The sequence below is a fragment of the Podarcis filfolensis genome (genome assembly GCF_964270895.1).
Source record: "Podarcis filfolensis genome assembly, chromosome: 4".
Lineage (NCBI taxonomy): Eukaryota > Metazoa > Chordata > Lepidosauria > Squamata > Lacertidae > Podarcis > Podarcis filfolensis.
This window is the reverse complement of record NC_139607.1, coordinates 30,196,168-30,208,829: the sequence shown is the minus strand read 5'-3', so window position 1 is coordinate 30,208,829 and position 12,662 is coordinate 30,196,168. Positions and strand designations below refer to the sequence as shown.

General features: G+C 41.2%; 1 protein-coding gene across 1 annotated transcript in view; it reads left to right on the top strand.

Annotated features, from left to right (window-relative positions):
• Positions 1–8,362, top strand: part of LOC310761818 (uncharacterized protein) — a 67,085-nt gene extending 58,723 nt beyond the window's left edge. The window contains exons 16-21 of the mRNA XM_083612017.1: positions 1,255–1,320; positions 2,171–2,294; positions 2,633–2,769; positions 4,469–4,597; positions 5,791–5,940; positions 6,334–8,362. Of these exons, the coding sequence (XP_083468143.1) occupies positions 1,255–1,320; positions 2,171–2,294; positions 2,633–2,769; positions 4,469–4,597; positions 5,791–5,940; positions 6,334–6,734 (1,007 nt within the window). The 3' untranslated portion in view covers positions 6,735–8,362. The remainder of the gene's footprint in view (positions 1–1,254; positions 1,321–2,170; positions 2,295–2,632; positions 2,770–4,468; positions 4,598–5,790; positions 5,941–6,333) is intronic.
• Positions 8,363–12,662: the final 4,300 nt, after the last annotated feature.

Here is a 12,662-nt window from a genome sequence, read left to right as displayed (position 1 = left end):
ATCCTCTTTTGCAAAGCCTTTCTTTTGATCAGAATTACGGTACATAGCTACCTGCTCTGTCAGGAACAAGTTTTAACCAGGCAGGGCAACCCAGTTTGATTCCCTGAGGGGGAAGGTGAAACCCTACAAAGGGTTGAGTGAGTGTTGCTGGTTTGTCTAGGTGGGAAAAGTCTATATTGAGACTTGCTTTTAAAAAGAGTGTGGTTTAAAGCTCTTTGCAAAGAGTGTGTGCTTTGAACCAAGTTCTGTGCCTTGTTTATGTAACCATCACATTTGGAATCCCCATTAAATGCTGTTAAATAAATAGTTTAGTTTTGTTTCAGAAGTGCATCCTTATACCAGGGGCATGTGGTCAGTGGTCTAGCGGGGACTAGGCTAGTCCCCTAAATGTTCCCCTGGCACCTCCTTCCCAAAGGCTTGGAAGCTTCTGCCCAGTTTAGGAAGGAAGGTGCTATGCTGTGCTCATGCGTGTGATTCCCCCCACCCCCATCACACTTGCAAGCTGGTGCCTCTGGCCCTCACTGTTCCCCTACAAAAAAATTCACCGTACGCTACTGCCTCATACTTTGAACCTCTGGGAGAGGACAAGGGGCAGTCTTCAAAGAAGCACAATACCTTGCTTCTGACTCACAAATGCTGCCACAAACAGTCAATTCCAGACCTCTCCTGTGTTAAAAACAGGAGAGTTGTGTCTTTTAGCACACTCATAAAATTGGTTGTGTTACCCAGCGCCCATATTTAGTGTGGGTGTTTGTCACACTGTTTGTAGGCAAGGCATTTGCTGTTCTGCTTCTGGCAGCAAAATGTCTCAGGCCAGTCCTGGTGATAGTTCAGGAGAGTATCAAGTTAGGGCATTTGGCTTCTCCTCTGACTTTCTCCTTACTTTCTTCTCTAGCAGACTTTGGCTTCCAGTTTCTGGGCTCCTAAGGAAGGAAGGAAGGAAGGAAGGAAGGAAGGAAGGAAGGAAGGAGTGGAAATTAAAGAATAAACTCCACCCAGTTGGGGTGGAGAGAGCTCTCTGCCATCTCCCTGAGATTTTGCCCTGGAGCCTAGGGAACATATTCTGTTGTAAAGACCTCTGGGCCATACTGAGGCCTGGACTCTTTCTCCCATGGTCAAGAGTCAAGACAATATCTATTATTATAAGTTGACCATATCTATTATCTGAACTATTATGGAAATCCCATCCCCCCAAAAGAGTTGTTGTTCTCTATCTGATCTTATAAAAATATTTCTGTCTTCTTCTGTTGCTAGCAAATGAACCAAAGAAAAGAACTGAGATTCTGTACCCCAGAAATAATACTATTGAAGCTGAACTTGGTAAGTCATTTAGTATTTTCATATTTTAAAGAGAACTGGCCGAACAAAAAAGCCTACAACAACACAAAATGAACACGAACCCAATCATTTCATTATTTCCATGAGTTGAAGGCACTGTTATCAGTAGTTATTGCTAGCATTGCAATTTCTAAGTAGTTCCTTATTTTGACTGTTCAGTGTCCCCCTGCTTTTGCTGCAGAATTTTCCCCCTAAATAGTTTTCGAAATCTGCAGAGCTCTGATAATTGTATTTTGTGCATGGTTTACTCTTGTTGTCGTTGGTATCCATCTGTCTCAAGAGGAGATGGAAGAGTTTGCCATCAGGGTAAAGTCAAACTGTTGGAGAGTTATAGTGCCTGCTGTAGCTGTAGAGACCAATATGGGCGAGACATGTTTTGTTGCAGATGGGGCAGATGAAGGCGTCTGGTTTCACTGTTCAGATGTACCATGACATTTCTTCTCTCTGTTCTCCTCCCAGAGGTCTCTTCTGGGCACTGCTGTGGATATATGACCTCACTGTCTATCTTCATGCCCTGCAGTCATTGTTTTGAAGGGATACCCAAACACTGGGGTTAATGTTGCCAGCCTTCATGTCACATTTGCAGACATCTTTATAATGCAAGGTTGGCCTGTCAACAGGCCTGGTGCCTGAATCCAGCTTTCCCGTAAAGCACATCTTTGAGGGGATCCTGCCATCTTTCATTCTGTGTACATGACCAAGCCAGCGTAGACATCACTGAAACAAACAATGAGAGATTATATACCAGAAGATGTGATGATAGTCACATGATTGTACAACTACAATTTACTGAAAGTGTCTTATGGCCATTTTCTGATAATGAATTTTGCAGGCTCCAAAATATTTACGATGTGCAATGTGTCAAGTTACAGAAACTCTTTAAATAGCATCACCTGGAAAGTCAATAATACTCCAGTAAACTTCCTGTTTGAAGGTAGAATTGAAGAAGGATTCGAGTAAGTATATCCATTTTTAATGTAAATAAATCCAGCATGATTTGTTTCCTCTCGTTGTGTACTCATGACAAATGGCATGGGACACTTCTGTCCTTCAGCTATGTCCACAGCAGATTCCACACAGGATCTTGTTTAGAAAATGGTCATGTATAAAATCTGCACAGTTGCATGACAGGGTAGATTAAATCGGCCCAAGAGTGAATCATGTGACCTTGTCCACCAAGCAGCTAGTTTAAATCTGGGCTGCAGTTTTTGCACCTGGAAATCCTTTGCTGCAACCCCCACAATGCCCCTTTAGAACACATTTTCAATGTGTACTTCTACTACTTTTTGAACAGAAAAGACTTCCCTGTTGAAGGAGCATGGGCTTATGTTGTCCCTCTGACCATCAATGAGGTGAAAAATGAAGATTATGACCAGCGGTTTGTTTGCCAGGCGGGCGAAGTTGCTGCATACTTCTTAATACAACGCCCACGTACGTATGTCATCTGGTATTTTTATTAGTAAAAAAATGAATATTCGTGAAGAATGCAAATTAATAAACAAACCTTCCAAATTGCCTCTGGAGGGTTGAGGACCCTCTGGAGAAGATTTGTGTGTGTGTGTGTGTGGGGGGGGTGCGCACATGAGGAGAGGAGAGGAAAGAGAAGTGCTTCTGCACCAGGAGAAAACCTCTGGTTACTTTGTTATGAAGGTAAATGGCATTTCCATGCTCTCTGGTTTCTGTCACAGTGTTCCATTGTGCCAGAAGCAGTTTAGTCATGCTGGCCACATGACCTGGAAAGCTGTCTGTGGACAAATGCTGGCTCCCTTGGCCTGAAAGTGAGATGAGCGCCACAACCCAATAGTCACCTTTGACTGGACTTAACCAGTCCTTTACTTTACCTAGTAGCGATCAAGATGAGCCAGGATGAACCTCTGCATATGCTTGGAAATATGCCCTTTTGATAGCAGGGAGATTTCTTTCTAGTACACTGAGAATTTGCAGCCATGGTTGATGTCTAACTTTCTTTGGATTCTGCTCACAAATTTAGAATATTCTCACACTTCATATTTCATGCTAACAGTCTCCAGACTTTGCTTTGGTGGGGAACTGAGGCAAATTTTTCAAATGCTGAAACTGCATTTTTAAACAAATAAAGGTGGGCTGGTGCTAGAGCCTCTTTCTCCCAAAGCCTGCAGGTTCTGGTGTTGGTATCCCATATGCTCATCTCTCCATGCCTCTTTTGCAGCTGGAAGGTCAAGCAACATACCATGAGGAAGGAGCGTATTTGCTCTAGCTCACCCTCAAGACCATAGGAGCCAACTCCTAGGGGCCATGGGGGCTTCAGCCCTCACAATAAAATATTTGAGGGGGCCAAGCCCCCAGAAAGTTAATGGGTATTCCTATTCAAATGGTGTGGGTGCGCTGCATCATGTGATCGATTATGCAGGGCAAGGCTTACCTGGGCCCCCACAATATTTTATTCAAGTTGGCACCGCTGCTGTTATTGGATTCCCATCAACCCACAATGCTCTAGATCAGTGGTTCTCAACCTGTGGGTCCCCAGATGTTGTTGGGCTACAACTCTCATCATCCCTGAGCTCTGGCCTTGCTAGCTAGGGGTGATGGGAGTTGTAGTCCAACAACATCTGGGGACCCACAGGTTGAGAACCGCTGCTCTAGGACATGGGTAGGCAAACTAAGGCCTGGGGGCTGGATCCGGCCCAATCGCCTTCTAAATCTGGCCCGTGGATGGTCCAGGAATCAGCGTGTTTTACATTAGTAGAACGTGTGCTTTTATTTAAAATGCATCTCTGGGTTATTTGTGCGGCATAGGAATTCGTTCATATTTTTTTCTCAAAATATAGTCCGGCCCCCCACAAGGTCTGAGGGAGAGTAAACCGGCCTCCTGCTGAAAAAGTTTGCTGACCCCTGCTCTAGGATAATGGGAGTTGTGGTCCATCTTCTATTCTGCAATGCATCTACCTGGACTAGATGACCCTTCTGGTCCCTTCCAGCTCTACAGTTCTATGATTCTAACACCTGGAGGGCCCAACATTTCCAATTCCTGCCCTAGTGGGATCCCAGTTGCTTACCCTACTTTGAAATATTCATATATGCTTTGCTTGTCTGATCCTGGTACATCTGAGTGGCTCCACTTTTTTCATTTTCATTTTCTTTTCCATTTCAGCCAAAAATATCTTGGGACTGATTGCACTGGTATTGCTCATTTTTATTCCTGTGCTAATCTGCGCATTGTTCAAGATTGAGCTTGTACTTTGGTATCGGAAGTCATGCCACCCTTTTCTTCATAAAAAAGGTAATGGTGTATTATTTACTGCGAAGTACTACGAAAGGGAAGGAATGCAGTGCCTGTATCTGCGGCCACAAAAATAAAAGCAAAGAAGGGGGTGCGGGAAGCATGCCATAGCAAAGCAATGGGCGGCTGTAGTCATGTGATATCTGCAGATGGAGTGGTTGCAAGACAGTGGCTAATGGTTGAGATTCAGTGCCGATTATTTTGTTATCGGAGGTGCCATTCCCTTGAACCTTCCATACTGTTGCTGTAGAAACCCAGATGGGCAGGGCTAGTAATGTGGCTCATCTCTGACTCATCCACTTCCAGCAGCTGACCATGTTGGCTTTGAAAGTAGCCACAATGCCAACTCCTCTCATGCAAACTCCTAGGTTAAAAAATGACTAGAGTGGTAGGGGAAGGAACCGAAATAAAGCTCGCAGCCCAAGCTGCCCCTGTATCTTGTCCCAAAGCAGGATTGCCCATTGAATGTCACTTAAAAACATGAGATATATGCTGATCTAATTGCTGATAATAGGCAGCATAAAAATAACACAGTATACCTAGCACCTTATGTTATTATTTAGCTCTGCCAATTACCTTGGTCTGCGGTGTTCAGTTTCTTTCTTTTCTTTTTAAAAAATATTATTTATTAAATTTCCATTTTCACAATCCAATCCAATCATATTATACATTCCAAATTATACAAATTATCCAATAATCAAACAGTCCCAATATTATAAATTTTTGGCTGACTTCTCATGCTTTGAGATTGGAGGGAATCCTAATCACCTCATAGTTCTACTTCATGACCATTACAATAATTCCCATAATTCATTCTGATGTTAATCCTTCATTATTTTCAACAATCTCTGAGTTCATTCTGCAAATGAGTTAAGTCAAAACATTTCTGTGTGGATTTTATGTCTTTCTTCTTCTTCTTTATGCTCCAAATCTGTAATCCAAAATTCCCCTCTGTAAATTCGCATAATCTCTTCACAAACTGGTGTTGCCTAATCAGTCTAGGAGTCTTCCAGTGCAGGCGGCTGCCATATCAACATGCAGTCCAGATAGAATCAAATCATGGCGTCTGCCCAATGTTGTTCCTTAACCAGCTGCTATTCAAACATTAGCTTTTCCTGGAGGGGTTTACCAAGTAAAACTGGAAATGCAAGTATCAAAGAGTAAAATATTAGAGGTTTACATGTGGTGTTCAGTTTCAGATGGCAAGATCTATGATGCCTACGTACTGTATCCAAAAACAGATACCCAAGATTGTTTTGCTCTGAAAGTGCTTCCTGAGGTTTTGGAGAAAAAGTGTGGGTATAATCTATTTATCCTTGGCCGGGATGACTTACCAGGAAAAGGTAAAAAAAGAAAAGAAAAAAGCATTCATTCATCCTTATTGCTTTTTAAATGAAAGAGGTTGTCTCAGTCTCATCCATAAACTAATGAGGTGTTAATAACTTGCAATAACTGATAGTCATCTTGCAGTTCTGTTTAATATGGAGCACAAACCTTTCCATCCTGCTTGCTTGCTTTTGAGCCAAAGTTGGATACCCACACAGAGTTGAATACGTATTTCAAATCCCAAGGCATCAATATGTTATGTGCATATGGTCAGATATCTGGGATTTTTCCTCCTAAGAAAAATTCCTGCATTGTTAAGAATCCATGAATATCACAAAAAAGTAGGTGATTTACTTGCAGAAGCCCATATTTGATGTGGTATTTATCTTATTTATTTATTTAATTTACAGCTGTAGTCAACGTTATTGATGAAACCATTAAGCAAAGCAGAAGGCTAATCATTATTTTAGTACCAGGATTTCAAACCTACAGTATATCACAAGGGGTTCCTGAGGAGCAAATAGCTTTGTACAATGCCCTTATGAGTGAAAGTGCTGGAATGAAAGTCATTCTGATCGAAATGGGTAAAATAGAGGATTACAGCAGCTTGCCAGAATCCATTAGATACATAAAGCAAAAGCAGGGAGCCATTAGATGGAAAGGTGACCTTACGAAGAAGCATTCTTATTCTGCAAATACCAAGTTCTGGAAAAAGGTCAGATACCGAATGCCACCAGGACACCAGATTTCTCCAGAACTACCTTTGGTGCCAACCTCTCTCAATACAACAGAAACCCTCGTATCCTTTTAACAACTCCTGGTGCAGCTGTTTCAAAAGGCTACTTTGATGGATGATGCTATTACAGCCACCATTTGTACATGGTAAACGGACGCTTTTGACAACATCACTTCCACTAGCATTTCTTAATGTACCAAATTCACATGGTGTTTCAAACAAAAAATGATAAACTTGAAACGACGTATTTCTACTAATGTACGATGAGCTGGGTTTTTCGTTTGTTTCTCTTGTTGTGGGAGGAAAACTACACACAGTGGCTACATTCCAGCTGAATGCATGTGGATGAGCTACACCCGTGTATCCTGTTTTAAAGAAAGCTGAAATGTTGACAACCAGCTGTTTAGTGAATCTAGACCACCAACTTCCTCCTCCTGCCAATCAGCCTATCAATAGGATTTTAGCTTTGTGCAAAAGGTTGGCTCACAGAAGGGAATCACATCTGGAGCATAGGTCTTTGTGTCTGATACACCACCTGGCTAGAGACAGATCCATGGAAGCAGGGCTGCCATACTCCAAAAAGTGAAAATCTGGACACCATTCAGCGATTTCCACATGGACACTTTTTCCTATGACTGAATTCCAGCCACGTCCGGGAAATTCTGGATGTATGGCAACCCTAATGGAAGTCTCTTTCTGTGAACACGTAGCCCCTAGCTACATTTGGCCAATTGTTTCTTTGTTCTGCTGAAATTCAACCTTGCAGTTTTTTCATTGTTTACTCTTACTGTATTATGGTAGCACTTGACGACTGACTTAGATGTGGCTGAAATCATTTGCAGCCTCTTATATGCACCATTCCATTTGAACTCAACCTTTGCAATATTCAGGGAGTAGTTGGGTTACTTTGTGAATTGTCACTGTGTTTATATTGGACTTTCGTTTAAGTTTTGATGTAATAGTCAGACTGTGTTTTTTATATTTTATTTCCCTTGCCCCCCAGTGCTTATTCATCCCCTGCAAATACATACACACACCTGCCCCAATTTTGATTTAATTCGCAAACACCATGGAAATGGCCATCCTTCAAAATTCACACTTCTCTGAACTTTGCAATGTAGTTTCCCAGAAAATTAATTTGTATAAAAATGCATATACTCGGGTTAAGTGTCCATAAAAATGTGCATATACAGGAAAATAACATACAGAAATGCATCATTTTAGAGGATGTTGCTTTGCAAAAATGTGTCTTAGGCAAATCACATATGAGCATGTGTATAACAGGAGTAATTTGCATTAAAATGCTGATGGATTTTAATGAGAACTCAAAAGAAAAATTCACAAACTGATGTGGAAATGTGGACCTAAGATTGGAAAACTGGGAAAATTGAAATGAACAAGTTTGCCTATCCTTACTTATATCAATGCTTCATACATTGAGTGAACAGGACTCTAGTCCATGAATGCTTATGTCGTAATAAAATAATTATCCGTGAATCCAACATAGAGTAGACCCATCAAAAGTAATAAACATGACTGAGGTCCATTAATGTAAATGGGTTTACTCTGTGTAGTTGGATACAACTCTCTGGCTTAAAGTACCATAAGACTGTTTGTTCCTTTGCAATATTTGCCTTCTGCGATTGTTGTTATGAATAGTAATGATTCTCAGGAAATACATTTTTTTACGGATAAACATGTAATGTTTCAGAGGTAGAGATGTTTTTAACTTCGAGTTCTTTTATTGATTTAGAAGGGGCAAAAGAATACTAAAAAGTAAAATGTGAAATATATTATTATTATTTATTGAATTTATATAACACGCTATACTTGGAGGTCTCAGGCTGGTTCACAGAACCATCAGTATCAAACTGTAAGAAACTTACTTGTGAAATAACTCCAACCATGATAAATAGGGGAATGGAAAATGATATACATTTTTTTATTGACAAAAATGTTCAGGAAAGATGACGTGGTTTGGACTTGAACAGGAATATAGCAAAGCAGCATTGCTTAACTGAACCCACAATAGTCATTATGACAAAGGCTGTTGCACAATTTTTAAATAATCATGCTGTTTGGATTTCAGTCTGGTGGCTTCCAGGTCACCTGTTCATTAAGCATTCATCCTGATTTGTTTGCACAATTTTTGTGAGGAGGGGTGTCACATGATGGCTGTTCAGCGGTCATTTTTTTAAAAATTGCACATTCATGATGATCTGTGCTCCTGATGCTTTTGGAGCAATCACACACAATCCCGCTTTCAGTACTGTTTGCCCCTGCAAAAGTTTGGGTTCATTTCCAAGCAGTGTATATCCTGTAACTTACTGCTGAAATCCCACCTTTTTATCCCATAAATGTTCTAGTTTTATTGTATACCTGAAGGAGCGTATCGACCCCCATCGTTCTGCCTGGACACTGAGGTCCAGTGCCGAGGGCCTTCTGGCGGTTCCCTCACTGTGAGAAGCCAAGTTACAGGTAACCAGGGAGGGCCTTCTCAGTAGTGGCACCCACCCTGTGGAACGCCCTCCCACCAGATGTCAAAGAGAAAAATAACTACCAGACTTTTAGAAGACCTCTGAAGGCAGCCCTGTTTAGGGAAGCTTTTAATGTTTAATAGGTTATTGTATTTTAATATTCGGTTGGAAGCTGCCCAGAGTGGCTGGGGAAACCCAGCCAGATGGGCGGGGTATAAATAATAAATTATTATTATTATTATTATTATTAGTTTTATTGTGTGCTATAGACAGCAATAATGCAGTACCATTGCGGAAGCATTGCAAAGCAAATTGCAAGCAGAATAAATCTACAACTAATGCACTAATGTTAAGAAGATGTTTCAGAATACACACACAAAAAAACAGCAATCTGGAGAAGCCCTCTGTTTTCTTTTAGGAGCAGCAGTCTTTGATGCCACAGAAGATGGTCACAGCATCAAATTAACTAGGAAATCCAATCATCAGGCAAAGGAATGGGAGGGTCTTAACATCCAGCCTGGGACAGGAAGCTAGCTCACTGGTTTATGGCTTTTATCTGATCCTAATAAAGGTGGTAGGGACGCGGGTGGCACTGTGGGTTAAACCACAGAGCCCAGGACTTGCTGATCGGAAGGTCGGTGGTTCGAATCCCCGCGACAGGGTGAGCTCCCATTGCTTGGTCCCAGCTCCCGCCAACCTAGCAGTTTGAAAGCACGTCAAAGTGCAAGTAGATAAATAGGTACTGCTCCAGCGGGAAGGTAAACGGCGTTTCCGTGCGCTGCTCTGGTTTGCCAGAAGCGGCTTAGTCATGCTGGCCACATGACCCGGAAGCTGTACGCCGGCTCCCTTGGCCAATAAAGTGAGATGAGCGCCGCAACCCCAGAGTCGGCCACAACTGGACCTAATGGTCAGGGGTCCCTTTACCTTTAATAAAGGTGGTATTCTGTTTCTACTGCTGCTGCTGTATTTTCCTCAAATGAATCTACATGGCACAGCATTGAAAACCACGATGTGTTGCAGGCATGTCCAAAGTCCGTTTCGGGGGCTTAATCCGGCCCACTGGTCAGTTTAATGCAGCCTCTGTGGCAGTTTATTTCCTGGGGCAAAATCCCAAAAAACCCTCAACAACTTAAATCCTAAAAAAAGGTTAACAACTTTGGTCGGCCCTTTGGTCGTCCCTCACGGTCCTTCACTTCATCATATCTGGCCCTCTTTGAAAAAAGTTTTGACGTCGCTGGATTCCTTCTGTTTGATAACCATTTGGCAATGTGACTCCCAGATCAAAGAGTTATGCCATTTTGCTTTAAAATAGCACACTTTGATATTTATATGATACGGGGTTCCACTTACGCTCTGTGAAGAGCCCACATGTTATGGGAGGCCGTGGAAGAAGGAAAGTAGCAAATGTCAAAGTAGCTGCACAATTTGTACTTGAGGTTTCCATTTGCAGTTTGAAATGGCATTTAAACATCCTTGTATTTAATAAATTACTTTGTATTATATCAGCTGTAGGGATCTCTTATCAGGAGTACCTAACACATTGTGCCAGTCTTGTTTTAACCAAAATAGACCTCTTTCTTTGATGCTTAGGGACCTAGAAGTACCCAGAAGAGTTATTTGAGGTACCAACAGCAGAGCTTTTACTAGTACCCAAGAAGAATTCCTTGCACTCTTCACTTGCTGCAATGCACAAAACCACGATCAGGTTCCATTTTTGATATTTCTTTTCCTTCCTTTCTTTTCTGCAGTTTCAGTATTTCTAGAAACAAGTCATTCATGAAATTGAGAATATAAGTAATCAACTTTAGAGCTGGATTGTTATTTAGATTTATTAGACATGTTCTTGAATAGCAATTTGAATTTGAAAAGTGTTGGGAAGTTGTGTTTTAGTGGCAGTGCAACTAATGATTGCCCATTTCATGAAGGATTTGGAAGGAGCTGTGAAATAATATTGGTGTTAAAAAGATTTGGGATACAGATTTGGTTGAAATTACTCCTATCATTCAGTTCTCTGCTGGTGTTCTGCAGAAGCTTTCCATCGTGCACACACTCACAGAATACTCTATGACCAAATGCAGTTCTTTTTTGGGGACGCAGGGGTATGCAGACCCCTAAACATTTTGTAAATCTTTGTACTTTTGTCCATTTACTGCAGGGGTCAACTCTCAAGAGACTGCAATCTGCTTTCAGAATTAAAAACTGGCAGTAATCTACTCCTGTTTTTGGGGGGTCCAGCTCAAAGTTGTTGAGCTTTTATGGGGAAGGGAAACCCCATTTTGGGGGGGGGGGGTTCAGCACAGAGAAACCTCCATCTTCCCTTCCAGAGATCAAACAACAATGGAGGCCGGGGCAGGAGTCATTTTTAGCAACGCTAAGGAAAGGGAGCCAGAGATCTACCAAAACCTCAGGGGGATCTACCAGTAGATCGCGATTGACCTGTTGGACATCCCTGATTTATTGTATTTCTTTTTCCTGATTTGAACCATAAAATAGTGATTTTCTTGACTCAAAATAAGAATACCCCCAAACATTTATATATATCTATATATATATATATATATATATATATATATATATATATGTGTGTGTGTGTGTGTGTGTGTGTGTGTGTGTGTGTATATAAAGCACTGACCAAATGTTTGGCTACCAAATGCTGCTTAACAACTGAAATTGCCAATAACAGAAGAAAGAACAGTTGATAGTTCTAAGAAGTTCAGCAGCATCCTGAGGAGGTTCTGCTTACAATGATATTTCCTTTGAAGCTGCTTATCTTGCATAATGTCTTGTTTTGTAGCAGATGTCATGGCTATTAATAGGTGTTCTTTCCCCATTCTTTGAAAGCACACAGTGAATTATTACATTCATACACATTTCAAAAATATCCTGATTCTAGTCCTAAATTATAACTACAAAGCAGTATTTAACTTTGCAAGTTTCCCTCTTATACTAAAAACAGGATTTCTCCATGACATATTGTTATTAGTTTGGTGGGGAATAGGCCGTATACCAAGACCCTGATAATTCCTGGATCCAGCAAGTGTTAAAAAACTTTTTTTAAAAAAATAATTAGATTTTTTAATTAAGATTTTTCCATATAAAATTGAAGCTACAAAAGATACAAGGCAAAGGAGAAAAGCAGAGGAAGAAAAGAAAGGGACAATAGAAATAAAGAGGAGAGAGAGAGAGAGAGAGAGAGAAGGAGAGAAGGAGAGAAAGAAAGAAAGAAAGAAAGAAAGAAAGAAAGAAAGAAAGAAAGAAAGAAAGCTTGCTGGTGAGGTAACAGGCCATTAAGGTAACCAAGGAAGCGGATCTGTGCCAGACAACTAATGGGTGGCCCCCTCCCCTTAGAAAATACAGTAAAGGCTGAGTTGTATGTGTGTAAATTAGAAGCTGAAGTAAGAAACAGGCTGAAGCCTCTGAAGGAGAGACATACCTGATTTCTGCTGACATCCAAGGCTGTGGCTATGGGGGAAGCAAAACCCTCTTGAGATGTTAATGCTTTGATGTGCCCCCCCCCACCATTGTA